We start from the raw sequence: 19,181 nt of genomic DNA on the forward strand, positions 1-19,181 counted from the left end.
CCAGATGTGTGGAACAGCTGTTGATTCTCACCAACCCCTTCTTCCAGTCTACAATGTCCATTTCAAGCTCTGTAGGAATCCAGGTTTCCTCTCTTCCAGGAGGCAAGAGACAGATTTCTACCAGAGGGCTACCCTATCCCCTTGGATCTGGAGCAGCAGGCAGTAGAATTTATGTCCACCAGTGCTGTGGATTCCAGGTCTCAGAGGCAGAAGGTCAGTGTGACATTAAGAACAATTGGGGTTGCCTTGCCTTCCACTGCAGAACTCTGGTCCGTGGTCTGGGGATGGAAAACACCTGTGGTGATGTTACTGTGTCTTCACTGGGTGGCAGCTATGGGCTCAAGTATCTGATATAATGCTTGAATGAAAGCATCTGAGTGGTTTTGATGGGGAGGGAGCTCAGACTGTGCAGCCTAGGTTTGGGTCCTTTCAAGAGAGTGGTTTAGTGGGTGCTTAGGCAGATGGAGAAGTATCACCTTTCCAGCGTGGGTGCTCTCCCCCTGAGTTGCTGAGATGATGATGTGCTATGTTTACCGAGAAGGCTTCTAAAGCCTTGGGAGGCTCGAGTTCTTAGCAAGGGTGCCTACAGCAGCAGCACTGGCACTGATCAGGCCTCTTCCCTGCCTCTGCTGCTTGGAGGGGAGTGGGGCCCTCTCCTCCCAACAGCCCTGGCAGTGAAACCTGCCCTGCTTAAAAAGAAAGTCTCTAAAGATGGGGGAATTAGCTAAAGCCACAGAGCAGTGCTTAAGTCAGGATTTAAATGCAAAGCCTGACTGGGGCTTTTTGTGGTGCTGAGGATCTGACCCGGGCCTTGAGCACCCTAGGCAAAAGCTTTACCCTGAGCTACAGCAGTCCTGGAGTTTGTTTTGTTTAAGATCGGGCATGGCTCTTTAACCAGAGCTGGTCCTAAAGTGCAATTTCCTGCCTCTGCCTTCTGAGTGCTAGGATCCGGGGTGTGTGTCACCATATGTCTTCTTTAAGAAGTCAAGCCCAGGTGTGTTTGTTAATAATGTCTTACAGATCTGAATGCTTGTCCTTACATTAAAAATGCACTTAGCAATGTAAAGTGGGAACAAGGTTTGCAGATGAGCTGATGCCAACGCAGACCTGCTGTCAAAGCTGTCAGCTTGATGTGGCTCACAGACACTGCCTGACTATGTGGACAAGCAGAGTATCTTAAAAGTCTAGTTAAAGGTACAGAAAATGAGGTTTGAAAGCCCAGAAACTTCTGTTGAATGAGTCTGCCTGTGAGCAAGGCACTACTTGGCATTGTCAGATACACTACTTCCATACAGAAGAGCTGTGAGCAGGGAGAGGTTCGGTCTGTGTCATAGCATGCAGAACGGTCTTGGAGCTCACACCTTTAGGCCATGATTCCTAACTGGCTTATTGGCAGACAGCTTTGCCGGCAAGAGAATGCTGATAGGAACATGGCGAGCAGGCCAGGCCTGGAATCTTCCCTTCTTTATGCATTGTCCAAAGAAAGACCATGGGAGAAAGTTTGCTGCAATCACACCCTTTACTTAGCAAGGCATCGAAAGCCCTGCAGTGCTGAGACGTTTTCTTTAGTTGTCAGTTAGGAGAATGAAGCGGGAGCTGCTGGATTAGGAGCCAGCAGTGCTGGCACCATCCTGTAGCAGCAGGGTGTCTTTGCTGAAGTGAGACTTCCCTATAGTAGGAGCTGCAGGTACAGCCTGGGGCTTAAACTCAACCCTGCTTGTCCCAAGGACCCCGAGTGTGGACTGCTCTTTAGTGCAGGCCCCAGGATGGACCCTGCCACAACACATAGATGAGAGGACAGTGTCCAGAAACCTTGTGGTGTGGGGAGGTTGCTGCTGCCTGTCCTTTGTCACTCACTGTCCCTGTTCCTCCTACAGAGCATTTGCATATGTGTTTCATGTTACCCCGGGTGTGACTTCCCTGTTAAATATGTTGAAGCACAAGAGTTCAGTGCACAAGCAGCTCCTGCTTCCTGAGCATCTGTCCAGCTCTGTCCCTGTGGCTTCACTCCTGTTGTCTTAGTTTTTCTCTAGCTGTGTGGAGAGGCTTTGTTACTTAACTATTAACAGTATTGGCTGTTTGTACGTCCAGGCTGTGGAGTGAAGCCTGCCAGGTCTGTGATTTAATTTTATTACTTAGCAGTGGAGTTTTGGGGCAGGTTATCTGTTCCTCCCACTCCCCACGCAGCCTCAGTTTCCCCACTTATGAATTAACAGCATCTGTTCTGTGGGGAGGTTACAGCCTGAACGGAAACAAGTCCAGAGTTCTTTGGGTGACTCGAAGCACCCAGAGGGCCAGCTGTGACCTGACCTTTCCTCCTCAGACCTGTCATCCTCCTCAGACTTTTCACTCTGACCTGATGCCTGAGTGTCTCCTCAGTTATCAGTGACTCCCTTCCTCGCCATCAGTCTTCACCTTGGTTGTTGTTTTCTGTTTCTTTTCTCTCTGTTTCTGTTTTGGTTGGTGTTTGTTTGTTTGTTTGTTTGTTTTGCTGCTGGGGATGGAACCCATGCCTCTCTACGGTAGGCAAGTGCTTGGCCGAGGAGCTCCAGCTTCAACCACCTACTTTGACTTCCTTAATAGCATAGGGCATTCACCTGTCCCACAGACAAGGAGCTGGAATCTACTGTTCCCAAGTCCAGCTTGGCCTTGGATCTGGCCCTTCCCAGGATTGACAACCTCAGAGTTACCAGGTGATGAGAACAAGCAGTAACAACGGCTCCCTGGGGAGGGAGAGGTAGTAGGTTGACAAGTCATTCTGGGCTGATTGTAGGCCTACCACAGCTAGTGCTACGTACGTATGCTGTGTGTAGAACTGATTCTCACTGCTAACTACAGTCTACAACCCGAAAGGCCCAGGGAGTGCTAAGCATAAGGAGACCATAATCAAGACATGGGGCTTGGGAGAAGGTGACAGAAGCTACCTGACTTTGCTGCGTCCTTACTTAGCCCTTCATTGAGTCCAGCTAGTCTGGCCCTTATGTGCCTGATTTGATCTCCCTCAGTGGCAGGAGAAGCCTTTCTGTTCCAAAGTGCCTGCACTTTCAACTTTTCCCAGCTCCTGTTCACTCTTGCCCATATGTCTGACGTGTTTTCTTAAAATACTTCCCTGTTTCCCCAGCAAGTTTATCACTCTTGCCTTCCAGCAGCTTGTGATGTGTCAAGACAACCCATCCTTCTTCCTCCTCCTCCCCCTCCTCCTCCCCCTTCTCTTGTAGCCTGATTGCTTTGCATGCTGTCACCAGCGCCACCTGTGTGGCCTGATTACTCAGGTTGGCCCGGCTATGGCTGGGGCATGGTAAAGCTGAGCACTCTTGTCCAGGCAGTAGAGAAACCAGTGCTCAGCTCTTGGAGACAGACAAGAAATGAATGTATCAGGTAGAGATGGGGAAACAGTGCAAGGACGGCTGAGTGGTCCTGGTCGTCTGCAGAGCACTCCAGAGAGCCACACTGGACCATTGGAAGGTATCTGGCTCAAGTTCTATTTACTTGATTCCATCCATTTATTTAATTTTATATATATATATATATATATATATATATATATATATATATATATATAATTTTTAAATTAATACTCCCTAACATTATCTGGCGATGAGGGAGATTTAATATTCAAAAGAATAGTTACTTTTTGTAATATCTCTGCCATTCATGTATCTATAGACTACTGCTTAAACCTCTCACCCTCAGCTGCTGTTACTCACACTCTCTGGACCTTAGGGAGCCCACAGGTGGTGGCCTCACTGTCCACACACCTCCTCACTCCTTCTGTGGGCTGTCTATTTGTGGAGCTATCCACTTTGAATGACACTCTGTCTGGGATCTGGGCCACTGGAGAAAGGAGGCTGGGGGGAGGAGACTAGAGCTGTATGCCCTGCACCCGGCCAGGTGTGGACCTAGGCTACCCACAGTCAAGGAGGAAAGAGTGTGGGCTTAGGAGGAGTTCTGGGGAGTTGGGCACTGGCTTTTTCCTTCTAGGTGGCTTTCCTTGTACTCAGAGTCCCAGCACCAGTAGTCACTGAGTTACTAACAGTGGCTCTGGCTTCCTTAGCTCTTCCTTCCAGCACTGACATTAGAGTCCTAGGAAGTCATGTGTCTTTAATGGAAAGGGATCTTCAAGTTTGAATAGGACTGTGTGGGGATCTAGATGGGGGATGGGCTGTGATGCTGCCAGTTCCTCAAATTCTCTGTATGTACCCTGGGCATGACTGTGGCTCCCTCTTGTCCTCTCTGAGACCTCACTGCACAATGGGAGACAGGAAGTGCTATCTCAGAGCCAGTCAGCACAGAGGAGAATGTTTTCAGAACCTCAGAGTGTGGCAAGGGAATCCCCAAGTCTCCAAGTGACTGTCCTAAGCCTGTCTTTTCCTGTTCATCTCTGTCTGCTGATCACAAGCCTTAGAGAAGCCCTCTGGCTTGCTCTGCTGCCCGAGTGTTTTCCATTTGCAGGGGTGTGGAGCTAGGTCATAGACTTCACTGATCTCAGAACAGCTCCCTTTAATCTCCTCTCGTTCCTTAAACATGGCGTTCCCTTTCAGAACCTGTGCTGGCTGGAGGAGAAAGAGAAGGAGGTTGTCAGTGCCTTGCGCTACTTTAAGACCATTGTGGACAAAATGGCCATTGATAAGAAGGTTCTGGAGATGCTCCCGGGGTCAGCCAGCAAGGTGCTGGAGGCCATCTTACCCCTGGTGCAGACTGACCCTCGGATCCAGCACAGGTGAGTCCCCCAGAAGGTCCTTAGCTATGGGAGCAGCGGGAACCTTAGAGGCACCTTGGTTTGGGGCATTTGAAACAGTGGGAAGAAGGGAGTCCTCCACTTGCCCCACTGCCCAGCTCTGAGACAGTTGCTCCTCCAGAGGCCCGTGTGCTAGCGGACCCCACCCTCCTAGCAGATGCCACCACCCATGAGCTGTGGCTGTGTCCTGTGCCTCAGCTCACTAGCACTGATCACATTGGGTTGGATGCATTCTCAGGGCCCGCCATCATTTACCATGGTCTGTCATTCAAGTGCTCAGCTGCTGGCACTGTCATCTGATAAGACAAGGTGTGCCCACACTCCTGCCTATGCCAGGCCAAGACCTTCCAGGCAGCCTTTGATTGCTAGAGTGTGTTTTCTTCCTACAGCTTAGCCGCCCCACATTTATTGGAAGTATCACATGGAAAGCCATGCTAGACGCACTTCCCACACTTGCAGGAACTTTTCAGAAGAGACTGAGGTCTGGGGTTTTGTCTGTGGTACCCATTCATAATTGACGACTCTCTGTGTGGATTTCTCAAGGCAGCTTAGTGTCCATTTAACCCCATGAGACTGAGCCTTTATGAATGGTTTTCCGAACTTAGCAATGAAGTTCACAGTTCTTCTGAGAGATATAACCAATTCTGTGTCTTTATTCCCAAGAAGTGTTCTGCCTAGCACTTCCACCTCTGCTTCTGCTGGCTGACCCTTGGGGTTTGTGACCTTTGGCTCACTGTGCTGATATTAGGTCATCCGATGTGTAGATGGCTAACTCCAGATGCTGTGTCTCATGGTGGCCCCCACCAGGGAAGAGTTAAAGTCAAGTTAAAGTTGTGCTCGCTAGCATATGATGATGCGCTGATTGTGTGGTACATGTTGAAGAAGGCACTGAGGGGACCGCAGTGGTCCTGTCCTGCTTCCTAGAGGAGAAGAAATGGAGGATGCTGAGGGAAGCAGCTAGATTGGCAGGGGAGGCGGAGAACAGAAGGCTAGTGTCAGGCATGCCACCAGAGGCACCTTACCTGCCAGATAGGCTGCAGGACTGGGTCAACCCCTTCTGGAGGGGAAGGCCCCCTGCCTCATCCTCATGAGGCCTTGACACCATCCCCAAGCTTCTTGGACAGCTCCGTTCATTCTCAGGGATGAGGGGCATTTGCCTCCCTTCTTAGTGACTGTTCTGTTGGTACGTGCAAAGTGTAGCCATGGCTGGCGGAAAACTTAGCTCTCCCCATGCTGTTCCACTTGATGAGGTGTTGTTGGTGAAGCGCCTAAAGACCTTTGACAGAACCCACTTTAGTCAAGTCTACGATGTTGTGTTGTTTTCTCTAAATTGTACCCTTGGTTTCTAAGCACCTGCTTTAATAGTGATGGAGTGATTGTTTGCTCTTCTGTACAAAGTTTGAAATAAGAACAGCAACCCTTTCTAGGTTCCTTAAGAAGACTCATATTTATAGTCTGGCATGGTGGCATATATGATCCCAGGTCTCGGGAGGCAGAGGCAATCAGATTTCTATAAGACCAGCCTGGTCTACATAGTCATTTCCAGGCTAACCAGGGCTACATAGTGAGACCCTATCTTAAAAACCTTAATTAGTTAAAAAAAAAAAGTATGTGGTATCTGTAAGAATCACTAAGGCTCTCAAAAATACCAAGACTTGGACTTTGTGTGTTGTCCTCACCGTGAGATGGAGCTGCTGCTGTGCACACATGCTCATGAGCACAGGCTCACCACCCTGATGCAGTCTTTGAAATCCTCTCTACCTGGCCACAGCTCCTCACTGAGGATGGTGAAGCTAAGCAAGGACAGACAGCTCTCACAAATGCCTGCCACCAACCCCTCAAACCTGTTGACTCTGGTCCATCAGAATGACTGTCAAACTATTCAAAACAGGAAATACACAAAAGTCTACCCAGTTGAGTGGTTTGCAACTGAAATGAGGAAAGAGAGGTTCTCAGGGAGCAGTGTGTGTGTGTGTGTGTGTGTGTGTGTGTTTTGTCTGTATGTATGTGGAGCTGGTAAGAAGCCTCTGCAGTAATAGTTCCCACTAAGCACTCATGAGAATCTGAGTTCAAATCCCACCATCTACACAAAATCCAGTGCTCTGGGGACAGTAATGAGAGGATCACTGGGGCTTGCTGGCCTTGCTGCAGTGTCACTGAGAAACTCTCAGGAAAATAGGGGAGAGAGTGATAGAACAGAATACCAGGAGACCTTCCTCCGGTACACACAAAGTAACAGATTAGACTATAAACCTCCATAGAACATCCATTGAATATAAGAAGGAAGAGAAAAAAGATTTGTCTGTCAAAAAGGAATCTTGGAGGATCAGCAAGATAGCTCCACGGATAAAGGCACTTATCCCAGCCTGACAACCTAAGTTCGATTCTCAGGATCTCCATGGGAGAAAGAAGGAACCAACTCCTTCAGGTTGTCTTCTGACCACACATGCGCACACACGCACACACACTCTTCCTCTCTCTCTCTCTCTCTCTCACACACACACACCACATTAAATATAACAAAAAGAAGTTTGTAGAAAATGCAGATAAGCTGGGGCATGAAGCACTTACCTGTCATCTCACAGCCAGGAGGCCAGGGCAGAAGAATTAAGAAGTCGAGGCTATTCTTGGCTACAGAGCAAGACCTTGGCTCAAAAACAAAACAACATGGATTTTGTATTTTAAAAAAAAAAAAAATGGTCCCTGGACCTATGATGTCCGCCTTGTGCGAGGGTTATGATGCAGGTTCCTCTCTGATGTTCTTTTAAAACTTTCCTCCCCGCAGCTCAGCCCTCTCCTCTTGCTATAGCCGAGTGTACCAGAGCCTTGCCAACCTTATCCGCTGGTCTGACCAGGTGATGCTCGAGGGTGTGAACTCAGAAGATAAGGAGATGGTGACGACTGTGAAGGGTGTCATCAAAGCTGTGCTGGATGGAGTGAAGGTAAGGGCAGGTTTCGGGCAACCCTGACCGGGCAGCCAGCCGGAAGAAGCTAAGAACTTGATTTTAGACCATACACGGGGCGAATGCCTTCCAAAAGCTGTGGTATGGGCCAGTTCTAGTTCTACCCAGTGACTGCTTCACTCTCAGAGCCATCAGCCCTTCCTGCAGATATCTGGCATGAAGTCCTCTGTGGGCCGTATGTCCCAGCTGTGACTCGATGGAGATTGTTTGTCCTGGCTTTTAGCAAAGCCCCCAGTGTATCAACTGTTACCTTTTCGTGTCATGCGAACATGTAGGGTTCCTGGTAGAAAGCAAGGTTGAAGCTGAGTGCGCTTGATCTCTATGATGTGATCAATGTGTTTACTATCCAGGAAATTGCAAAAAACCTCAGAGAAGATTAGGAGTCACAATTGGAGGGCAAAACAAAGACAATAGAGGGCCTGGAGTTGGGCCCAGAAGCCAGACTAAGAATGTCAATGCCAGTAGATGAGAAGCAAAGCTGAGTGGAGGGCGTGAAATGACAAGGGCATGCAGTGGGCGGGAGGCACTGTTGGAAGAGGCCTTCTCAGGCAGGTAAGACGCTTTAAATCCCAAGCTCCTCACTGAGTGGTCCTTGGGCACAGTTTACTGCCATAGTCCATTTGATGACACCCACAAGCACACCCAGAAGCAAGAGTGACAGTAGGGCCCTGCATGGTAGCATTGCAGGATTAAACTAGTCAGTGCGGGATGTTCTAGAACAATGCTGGAATACACGAAGCCCATTCACATCTGTTTTTATTAATCCCGTGGGGCTAAATGCATGCTTGATAGATGTGGCTTGGAAAAGCTGTGTCCCTTCTATAGACCCTAATCCAAACTTATAACCACATTAGTTAGCCTAGGTCAGAAAGACTCCCTCCTCAGCCAGACTGTGAGGTTCCTGAATCATTCCTCTTGGTGGAGTGTTCTTTAGAAGCTCTGGAAAACTGAGCTAAGACCCCAAAGGGTTTTAATTACATAGAGAAGGCCAGGGAGGCCTTGTTTGGTGAGAGAAATCACTCCCAAATGGGCTGTTAGCTAAAGCCCCAGCACCTTTAAAGGTGAGGCTGCGTGCTGCTGTGTCTACAGGGACTTTGGGTTCACTTTGAGGAGAAGATATGACAAGCTAACATCAGTGCTGTCCATTGACTGCCTCCATGCTCTCTTATCACAGAGCCAGCAGACTCTATACCATCAGCTTTAAGAGGCTATGGGTGTTGGCCACAGTCTCTGCAGTCAGTTTATCCCCTCAGCTCTTCCTGCAGCTTCTCTTGTGGGCAACGTGAGACATGACCTTCCTGTGCTTTCCGGCCGAGTTCTGACTCTCCCACTCTTGCTGTTCTTGTCCTGGCTTCTGGAAATCAAAATTATTTTCCAGATGACATTGTTGAGGTTTTCTTCTGTCAAACTGATCTTGATGAAAGTCATGAGTTAAAACAGCTGAAACGAGATCCGTTTTCCACAGAAGCTTCAGGACACTCCATAGTCCATGCTCTTTGTGGACTCATGAAAGCAGGGCTGTACTGGTTGGCAGAAGGAATGTTTGAATGAAAATCGCTGATTTCTCAATGACGCTGGGGCTGGAAGCACACATGTATAACCTGTAGAGCTTGAACACCCCAGCGCCTGAGAGCAAAGAACTTTTTCACAGGTTTGTTTTTAAATAGTTTACCCAGAACAGAGTAAGACGAGAAGGCTCAGCAATGTGGAAGGCAGAACCAGGAGAATCTGCCAGAAACTCTTGGGCCAGCGAGCCTTGAGTTTACAGTGTGGGGGCAGAAATGACAGAGAGACTCTGCCTTGGAGAAAACAGACTCTGAAAAGGTGACCTCACACATGCATGTGTGCATGCACGTGCATGTGTGCATGCAGGTGCAGACATGTGCATAAGCACAGTTAGCACACATACAGAGACTGCAGTAGATAAGGAACTCTGTATTCTGTGGGGTGTTGTCACAGGACTGCACACAGAGATGAATGACAGGCACAGGCCTGGCCTTGGGGAGCTTCGGGTTACATAAAAGGATGCCACATGCCACAGCAAGGAGTGTTCGTGGTAATGCAGAGGCAAGGAAGTCAAGAAACATCCCAGGAGTCTAGTCAGCTGTCATGTGTTACTAGAGGCTTCTTCTAGAGGGCATCAGTCAAGGAGTGAGATTGGTCAGCATGGCATTTATGGTTAGTATCTTACAGTAAAATTAATGGGTGCTATTTTACACTGCCCAACTTTATACTTGACTGAGGCAGACACCTTCACTGGCAGGCCAACCAGGGTTCAGTGGCAAGTTCATGGTTCTCACGCATGCCTGCTGGGCTTACGCACTTAGTCACCCTCTGCTGCCCTGTGCTAGGAGATTCAACCCAAAGGATCCTCCTCATTCACATTTCCTAACAAGGACACCTCATAAGCCTGTGTCCTGGTGTGTGAGCAAGCCTCCCTCAGCTGGGAGGGCCAGGAGTGTTCAAGCACAAATGCTTTAGCTGGCTGTCTTCATCCCACTGGGAAGAGAAACAGTGCATGCCTTCAGAGTAGCTCACCACCCCTCAAGGCGCTCGTTCATTTGTTAAATGGAATTGTTTGAGGGTGGGAATCGGGGTAAGACTGAAAACTTGCCTGAAAGGCAGATAAATGATTTGGTATTGTTCCTACATGAACACTGTCATCTGCCACGAAAATCTTCACATTAATGCCACTTGTGAGCTGTGTAACCTTGGACAAGTGACTCCTTGAGATTCTTGTAGGTCCTTAAATACTCTGAGTGTGTGAGGAGAGGTAAGTTTGTGTCTTTGAAGTACAGGCAGCAGGGTGGGCACTCGTCACTATGGCAACTTTTACCAGAGTAGCTAACATTTATGTTTTGGATGAGAACTGTGTCTCCCTCAGGGCAACTCACAAGTTTCAGGTCTTCTGTACTGTGCCAGTTAAAGACCCACTTCTCCTCCGACGTGGCACCTTTTGCCTTAGGAAATGTCAGGAACAGGCCCTTGTACCCCCAGCCTCAGCCACTCACACAGACTAACATGTTATCATTTAGAATAGTACTGTGGGCTAGAGGGGCAGGCCAGTGGCTAAGAATGCACCCTCTCTTCTGGACGACCCATGCTCTGCTTTAGAGCGTCTGATTGGACGGCTCACATAGAACTCCATTTTCTCGACCTCCGTGGGCATCTGGACACTCACACAGATACATACAGAAGGGAAAAAAATGTGTACTGCTCTCTTCCACTGAAAGCCTTGGGGAATCCCACAGCTCTGTCACTTGACCATCACCTCCAGGCCTGCACTTGCAGAGCAGGCTCAGAGGTTTTCTAAGGATAGCAGCCAGGCCAGAGAACCCAAACAAGCAGAAGCTTTTAAAGATAGAACTTTTGCAGCTGGTGAGATGGCGCAGCCGAGAAGAGTGCTTGCCTCCAAACCTGACCTGATCTGACCCTCAGAATGCATACGGTGGAAAGAGAGCCAGCTCCCTCAGACTGTCCTCTGACCTCCATGTGGGAACTGTGGCACACACATCCGCATGCACACACCCCCAACCCATCAATTAATGCAAACAGTGTTTAGACATAAAACTTTTGGAGGGATGGGAGACGGCACAGTCGTAAAGTGCTTACCACGTAAACATGTTGACCTGAGTTTGGAGCCCAAGCACTCATCATAAAAGAAAAAATGGGTAAGTAGCTATGCATAGCAGCGTGTACCCGTGATCAGGATAAGAAAGGTTGACATAGGCAATTCTGGTTTCTTGTTGGTGAGATGGTCTAGCCACATTAGCAAGGTCCCAATGCCAGAGAAGACCCTACCTCTGGCCTGCATACATGACTCAAAAAATAAAATGTTATTTTTATATGTAAAGTCTAGAGATAGACAAAGGCTAGTGTGAGACTTCCTCAAGGATGCTTCTAACTCCCTTTTCTGCTGCTAACAACACAGACTCTACCCAGGGCTGCACAGTAGCTGCTGCCTCTCCAGTTACCATGGCTACATTTCAGACAAGGAAGAGCAGGCACAGAGTTGTCCTCTCTATTGAAGGAGGCGTCTTAGAGCCCCTCACAGAATTTCTCTTACAGTTAATTGGCCAGAGTTGATCAAGCTTCACAAGTTCTCCCCATGTCCACCCATGGCCAGTATGATTTCTTCTCCTAATTCACTGGCTCCCCAGATTGCAGGGTGCAAATCCTGAGTGACACCTCCTTCCTGGAACCTCCACATGCCCACTGGAGCAGGGTGTACCTGTTCTGTAAGGGCCAGGGACAAGTATTCCAAGCCCTTCCAGGCACAGACGTCCCATTGCACATTCCTTGTTTAGTGCTCTTATTGTTTGAGCCGTCCTACCTCGAGAGCGTTCTAGAAACAAGTCCCCGGCTAGTTTTGGCCTTCAGAATGTGGTTTACTATTTTTTTTAAAAGATATATATATATATACTGTAGCTGTTTTCAGACACACCAGAAGAGAGCATCAGATCCCATTATAGATGGTTGTGAGCCACCATGTGGTTGTGGAAATTGAACTCAGGACCTCTGGAACAGCAGTCAGTGCTCTTCACCACTGAGCCGTCTCTCCAGCCTATGATTTACTAGTTTTAAAAGGTTTACTTTTTAAAATCCAGGACCCAGATAGAGCCACTGGGTAGCATCATCTTTGTGGGCAGCTTCAGCAGCGAGTAAATGTCTCCTTCTTCTTGAAACTTTGGGACTTTGGTTTATTTAAAATCTTATTTTTATTTATATGTGTGTGCCTACTTGTCTATATGTGTGCCACATGTGTGCAGGGCCCACAGAACCCAGAGCAGTTATCAGATACCCTGGAGTTAGAGTTAGAAGCAAGTCGTAAGCTGCCCTGTGTGGGTACTGGGACCCAGACCTCATCCTCTGCAAGAGCACCCAGGGCGCTTGACTGCTGCGCGTCTCTCTGGCCTCACTTCGTCCACTTAAAGTTTTTAAAATTTATCCTAGAGTTGTTACTCCTAAAAGGTGGCAGTGTAGAATTAGTCAAAGGCACCCTCGTGGTGCTGCTTAGGGTGCCCCTCTGCCCTCTGAATGCCTGTGAAGCTGGAGGCCAGAGCCCTCTCAGTATGTTGGTGAAAGAAAGAAGCTTCTAGATAGCACTGTGCTCCCAAGAAAGGTGCCCCCTTGGTGCGGGCATTATTGCTGATTGTGACTGCTGTGCCCAGAGTTGTCAGACTATGATGTATAAGAAGATGGCTTCTGCCAGTTCTCCATCAACAGCCAGAATGAATCAGAAGCTTCCCCTTGAGGTTGTTATACAAAGCTTGTCACTTCCTTATATACACCGTTTTCAAAATTAGGAGTGCTTCCTAGCATCCTCTGCCCTGTGCTTCTAGTTTTGAAGTGTTATATAGCTCAGGCCAGGTGGTATTGGCATGCACCTTTGATCCTAGCACTCAGGAGGCAGAGGCAGTTGAATCTCTGAGTTTGAGGCCAGCCTGATCTACAGAGTGAGTTCCAGGGCAGCCAGGGCTACACAAAAACTTTAAAAACTCAAAAAAACTTTAAAATAAAAAAGTTATGCAGTATTCTAGCTAGTGCTGCTTCCCAACCATCCCGGTTACAGGATATCACTGATGTCCTCTGGTTTAGGCCCGTGCAAGCAATGCCAGTCGTTCTTCAGACAATTTTTACCTATCTCCATCTGTGCCATGCGCGTCAAGCCGTGTGCTGCTTGGCTGCGTGTGCAAGTGAGAGCATCCTTCCACTGGCCAATTCTTACTGACACTCTAGATGTTCTCTTCTTTACAAGTCACTCTGGGACTGTGTGTGGTGGCAGAGGGAGAGAGTTGGAGGCCAGCCTGGTCTACATAGAAAGGTCTAGGACAGCCAGGACTACATAGAGACCTTGTCTCAAAAACACACACACAAAAAAAAACAAAGTCACCCTGGGGCTAGACATTCCTGTGATCATGTCCTATAGCTCCTGTCACAGGCGTGTGTTCCTCCCGTCACACTAGACCTGACCCTCTTCCACAGTATGTGAAGAACTAGAGGGTGGCACTGAGCCTTGATATGTAGCTGCAGACGTCTGTGCCCTGGCAGTGTACCCAAAGAGTAGGGTCAGAGAGTAAGGGGGTGATGGATGGGGTCTGGGCTGCAGCTGTGGCACTTCCAGTGGAGTGGTCCCCACTGTGAGAACCCAGGGAACCCTACTTACCATGCTGTCCTTGGGGTTCTTTGTGCCAGGACTATCACAGCAGTGTGGGCCCTTCTGCCAGGCAGGTCTTTGTATCATTTCAGGAGAAAGAGGAGAGGAAGCGAGGACCAAGACATTCAAATTCAGAGCTGTGTGTCGATTGTCGTCAGTATGAACAGTGTCGGATGGAGCTTCGCCTTCTTAGGGAGAACAGTCTCCACATGTTCTTACTTTTGAAAACTGATTTTCAAAGAACTGAACGTTGGCAGAAGAGTTCTAACTGACCTTACAACATGAGGCTTTAACAATTAACTCTGTCTTTGAGAAACCCTGCCTTTCAGAGATTTGACTTCCACAAGGTACTGGGCCCTGGTTTACTCACAAGCGGTGAGCACTCAATGAGACCAGGGTATCGGAAGTACCTAGATGGAAGAGGTTTCTGGAGTCTTCTGTGTGTGATCATTAAAACAAGTTAAGACCAAAGCCCTTCTGTTTGGGCAGGAAGGTTGGCAGAGAAAGAAAAGCTGCCCGCCCCTTTCCCAGCCTCCACTGTGTCATAATGTGGTCTTGGAATTTCAGGGCACAATTGCAAGTGTGTGCTTGTCATCCCAGGATGCATAGCTATCTACTGTTCATTAGTTGAAGTCACAGCTACCATTCCAGGAGGACAGCATCTCTCCCTGCCTGCTCCCACGTCAGGAGGGACTGGAATTTGCTCTGTGTCAGCAGATACAAATGTGTAGGCTTCTCTGGATTCCTTTATCCTCCTTGATGGAGTAAGTTTGGCTTAGCATGCTTCATGTGTCTGCATTCCCAGCACTCATGATGCTGAAGCAGAAAGATGAGAATTCAAGGCCTTGAGTCACTTGGGTCTGACACTTTGATCCTAGCCAAGGCTATGGGGGCTTTAAGGGAACTGCCTTGACCACTCCTGCACGCTCCTCCAGGTAGTGAGTACGGAAGCAGCCCCCCTCCAGCTGGTTTCCCTTTGCATCCCTCTCACACTTGGGCTCTGAGTCCTGACAACAAGTAGAAGGCCCCTTCTGGGCTAGCCTAAGCCTCCCGAGGATCTTACGTCCCACATGGCTCCAAGAACAGAATGGGGTGAGCGTGGATCTGATTCCATGGACATCCCTCGCATGGTTTGGGGAAGGCAATTTTCTTAGAATTAATCTGCCCATTTTTTAAAATTTAGAGATACAATTAAAAAAATAGATTAAAAAAAAAAAAAAACACAGACAGGGGTTTTGATCTTGTTTCCAAAATTTACAGTGTACCCCAACAAAGCAGGTAGGGCTTTTCTGCACCCTGTATTCCTAGAATTCCACAATCTTTCCATGCTGTCGCTGTGGCCTGTGTTCCTGCTGTGACTTTATTCTTACCGACTTCAGAATGGCCCCTTGACAGGTCTGTCACATCGGCACACTTGGTACTTGTAGTGAGTGTTTAACCGTGGGCTTTTGAGCAGGCTCATCTTACCTGTGGTGACATCCTCCATAGTTGAATTTTTGCATCCATCCATGACACTTTCCTCCTAACAGGTACTTGAGGCTTTTGATACTTGCCAATAGGTCATCCACGGACCATTCCTGTTACCCCAAGGATACCCCATTCTCACTGCTGTCGTCCTGCCCTACCCCACCTGTGTCTGCAAGTTTTATTTTGTTGCCATCAAACTTGAGTAGCTCTCGTGCTCATAACACCCTTCACATCTGCAAAACTCCTCTTTAATAATGTTTCTTTTTGTATGTATATCTTTTTTCATAGTTTTTATGTTGTCAAAGAAACTGCTTTGGGAAATGCTAGTTCTTAGCCTCTGGTCAGGGAGGTTAGGTACCCACCTCTGCATCCTCAGAGGTAATATGTGCTCTTCCCTCAAGCACCCAGACCATCAGCCACAGCCATCAGCAAAGAGCAGTGAGGAGGTCATGTGTAGGAGGTTTGTGTATAGCAGAACACTGATCAGTAGTAAAAAAGAGCCAACCTGGGCTCCCAAACAAGGTGGATTGCTAAGGCCAGGGCGGCGGGGGGGGGGGGGGGGGGGGGGTAGCCTAGAAGAGAATGTTGGTTGCCAAGGGCAGCAGGAGAATGAGGGGACTGTGCAGGTACAGAATTTCTGTCCTAAAGTTGGGTTAAGGACCGCACATGTATTCACACACTTAGAGTAGGGGAATGTCATGGTATATGAATTCTGCCTCCACAACACTTTTGAAAGATGAAGCTGCAGTGAGGGTTCATTCTGTAACATACTTCCCACAGGCGTGTGGCCGCAGTTGTAATCCCAGCACTAGGGACTCAAGAGACAGATGGGTCCCTAGAACACTCAGGCCAGCTAGCCTCACCACTCAGTGATCTTCAGATGCTAGTAAGAGACCCTGTCCAAAAAGACACATGTGAGCACACAGCCATGAATGTGTGTCACACACACACACACACACACACACACACACACACACACACACACACAGAGCAGGTTCATTTCTATGGAGTCCATGGGACAGCCACTGTAACTCATGGCACTGCAAGTGTCCACACTAAAGGCCCATGTATGCCATCCTGGGAGCCCACAGCCATCCAGAGCAGAAAGTACAGAGTGATGGGACAGCGGAAGAGAAGAACAGGGATGAGAGTGGTCCTTACACCCCAGGTGCTGTCTACACTGTGGAGCATAGCGTGCACCCAGGAAAAATCGTTACAGTGGTCTGGAATGGTAGTACATGCCTTTAATCTCAGCACTTGTACATTAAGAGACCCTGTCTCAAAAAAAGCCGTGGGACAGATAAATGTGTCCCAGCTGAGCAACTGTGCCCCACTCTGCCCTCCCCTGCTGTTTTCAAGGTACCATTTCTTTTTCTTTCAAAGCCATTTCTCTGTTTTGCGAAGGTCACATGACCTTCACTCTAAGTCCATTGACAAGGAAGGCTCCCAGCCAGTCCTGTGAGCCTCAGTTCCTGTCTCAACCAAGCCAGTGCACTTTGGGAAAACATTAAAAGCCAGAAGCTAGATGTGTGTCATTGTGCATAACATGACAGCTTTACGGAATCAAAAATGCCTGCCACCCTCCCCAGACTGCACAGAATACAAGTTTCTGTGGTCTGTTTGTCTTAGCACCTGGACCTGCCATCTCCCCTTTCAAGAGGAAGCATGTGATGCAGGTAGAACTGCAGTGGGCTGGGCTGCTAGGGTGTTTTTAGATGGCAAGAGGCATGGTAGGGACTGTGCAGACTACCCTGTGTGGGCAATGTGGGGACACAACATGGCACTTGGAAGCTCTGCCTCTTGCTAGAAGTACAGTGGTGTCACCCCCTCTTCCTTCTCCCTCACAGGAACTGGTGAGGCTAACCATTGAGAAGCAAGGCCGGCCATCACCAACAAGCCCAGTGAAGCCCAGTTCCCCAGCCAGCAAGCCTGATGGGTAAGTCTGAGCAGACTTGTTGGTCCCAATGGGGACCAGGCACACACTTTGGGACTGAACCCACACTTGACAAAGGAGGTAAGCAGTGAGAGCATTTGAGAGGCTGTGGCAGCCTGGTCCTCTTTCCAGTAGTAAGTTCTGGTGAGTGCCTGGCACTTGAAAATGTGTATTGCACATAAGCTTCAGAGTGCACAGAAGGAAGTGGTTCTCCAGGCACTGCCCCAGGCAACGGCACTGCACCATGAACTCCCAAGGGCTCAGCTGAGAGGTTGGGGGAGACCTTGGATTTTTTTAGTAGTAGTTCAGCTAACGGGAGGCCACTGGTGTAGCGTTTTCTTGGTAAACTGAGGAAGGACCTTGTGGACAGCCTTACTATCTTGTGTTAGTTTCAAGGACTGGCCCGTGTTAAATATATGACACGTTATTTTAGAGCAGCCCAATAGCTGGTCAGTGGTGGAACTCCATGGGAACCCCAAGACTAACTGATGCTCCTCCTCGGCTCCGTCATCCCCTTAGCCCTGCCCCTCACTCTCAGGAGCTACATGCGCTCTGACTACATGTGATCCCTAGTTCTTCCCATTTCTCCAGCCAGCCTGAGCTCCCTCTGACAGAACGAGAAATGGAGATTCTGAACAAGACAAGTGTGTCACCATCCACTGAACTGCTCCCAGACTCCACCAGTGAAGAGGTTGCGCCCCCCAAGCCCCCTTTACCTGGCATCCGGGTGGTTGATAACAGGTAATTCTAAATTCTTTGGAGGGGATTTTTTTTCTAGAGCCTCTGTTGATGTGGGGGTGGGTGGTAGAACGAGCAGAAGGATAGCGCTGTGCCTGGGGTAATCCAGTGGCCTGGACTGTGTGAAAGACTGTCTGAGGGTGGCCAGGCTCTGGCCCTGGGCCTTGCACAGGCCCTGCTCTTTCAGCTTGCCTTAGGTCTCGACCCAGTAAAGCTAGTCACGCTCTACTGTGGAAGGGAAGGAATCTTGTTTGGTTCTGGTCTTTGGGCATTGACTGACAAGAGGAGAACAGGAGGCAGTGAAAGCTTGAAAACAGGTGTGGAAAAGAGCTTCATTCATGGCCCAGTCCCTAAAACCATTCTAAAGCACTCTTGTTTGTGATGTACAGTTTGCCTGGATTTTCTGTCTCTTCTAGTCCACCAGCATTACCACCCAAGAAAAGGCAATCTGCTCCATCCCCTACCCGGGTGGCTGTGGTAGCCCCCATGAGTCGTGCTGTCAGTGGCTCCAGTTTGCCTGTTGGAATCAATAGGCAGGTAATGAAGTCCTGTTTTCTGTTGGGGAGGAGGACTAAAGTTGGAATTTGAGGATTGTGTCCTAGTGCCAAAAGTCATCTGGTAGTCTTCAGATCACTATTACTCACATCTAAAGACTTGTAGGAGGGCAAACCATAGCCATCCCTCTCCCCGCCCCACATGACAGGGGCAGTAGTTGAACCTCAGACAACTCCCAAAAGCACCCCTATTGAAACACCCCCATGCTCCTCCCAGTCCCTTTCCAGTCTTATCCTGATCCTACACTGGCATCAGAGATAGCCCCTGAGCTTAGGCAGGGTTTTCTCTGAGCTAGTGAGCATGCCAGAGTCCCTGGTTTCTGCTCTCTTTCCCAAGGGTGACTGAAGTTCCTTTCCATTCTTCCCAAGGACTTTGATGTTGAATGTTACACCCAGAGGCGCCTGTCAGGAGGCAGCCGCTCCTGTGGTGGTGAATCTCCTCGCCTGTCCCCCTGCAGCAGTACAGGCAAGCTCAGCCGGTCAGACGAGCAGCTGTCCTCCCTAGACAGGGATAGCGGGCAGTGCTCACGGAACACAAGCTGTGAAACACTAGGTAAGCCATCACGACCCTCCTCTCTCTAAGCTCCTTGGACTCCTTTGATTCTGGGATCCAGTCAGCTGATTCCTAGAC

The 19,181-nt window shown here is 48.9% G+C and overlaps 1 protein-coding gene across 48 annotated transcripts in view; it reads left to right on the forward strand.

Moving 5' to 3' along the window:
- Rapgef1 (Rap guanine nucleotide exchange factor 1) overlaps positions 1-19,181 on the forward strand; it is a 117,819-nt gene that overhangs the window by 58,842 nt on the left and 39,796 nt on the right. For 17 of the 48 annotated variants that reach the window (NM_001427397.1, XM_087654196.1, XM_087654224.1 and 14 more), the window contains exons 3-9: positions 100-213; positions 4,542-4,720; positions 7,524-7,680; positions 17,173-17,261; positions 17,850-17,999; positions 18,413-18,533; positions 18,920-19,103. In NM_001427397.1, the coding sequence (NP_001414326.1) occupies positions 100-213; positions 4,542-4,720; positions 7,524-7,680; positions 17,173-17,261; positions 17,850-17,999; positions 18,413-18,533; positions 18,920-19,103 (994 nt within the window). Of the gene's footprint in view, positions 1-99; positions 214-4,541; positions 4,721-7,523; positions 7,681-17,172; positions 17,262-17,831; positions 18,000-18,412; positions 18,534-18,919; positions 19,104-19,181 lie in introns of all 48 variants that reach the window. The other 31 variants (XM_087654208.1, XM_087654214.1, XM_087654228.1 and 28 more) reach the window with 3 other exon arrangements.

This window comes from Rattus norvegicus, chromosome 3 (assembly GCF_021556685.1).
Source record: "Rattus norvegicus strain SHRSP/BbbUtx chromosome 3, alternate assembly SHRSP_T2T, whole genome shotgun sequence".
Taxonomy (NCBI): domain Eukaryota; kingdom Metazoa; phylum Chordata; class Mammalia; order Rodentia; family Muridae; genus Rattus; species Rattus norvegicus.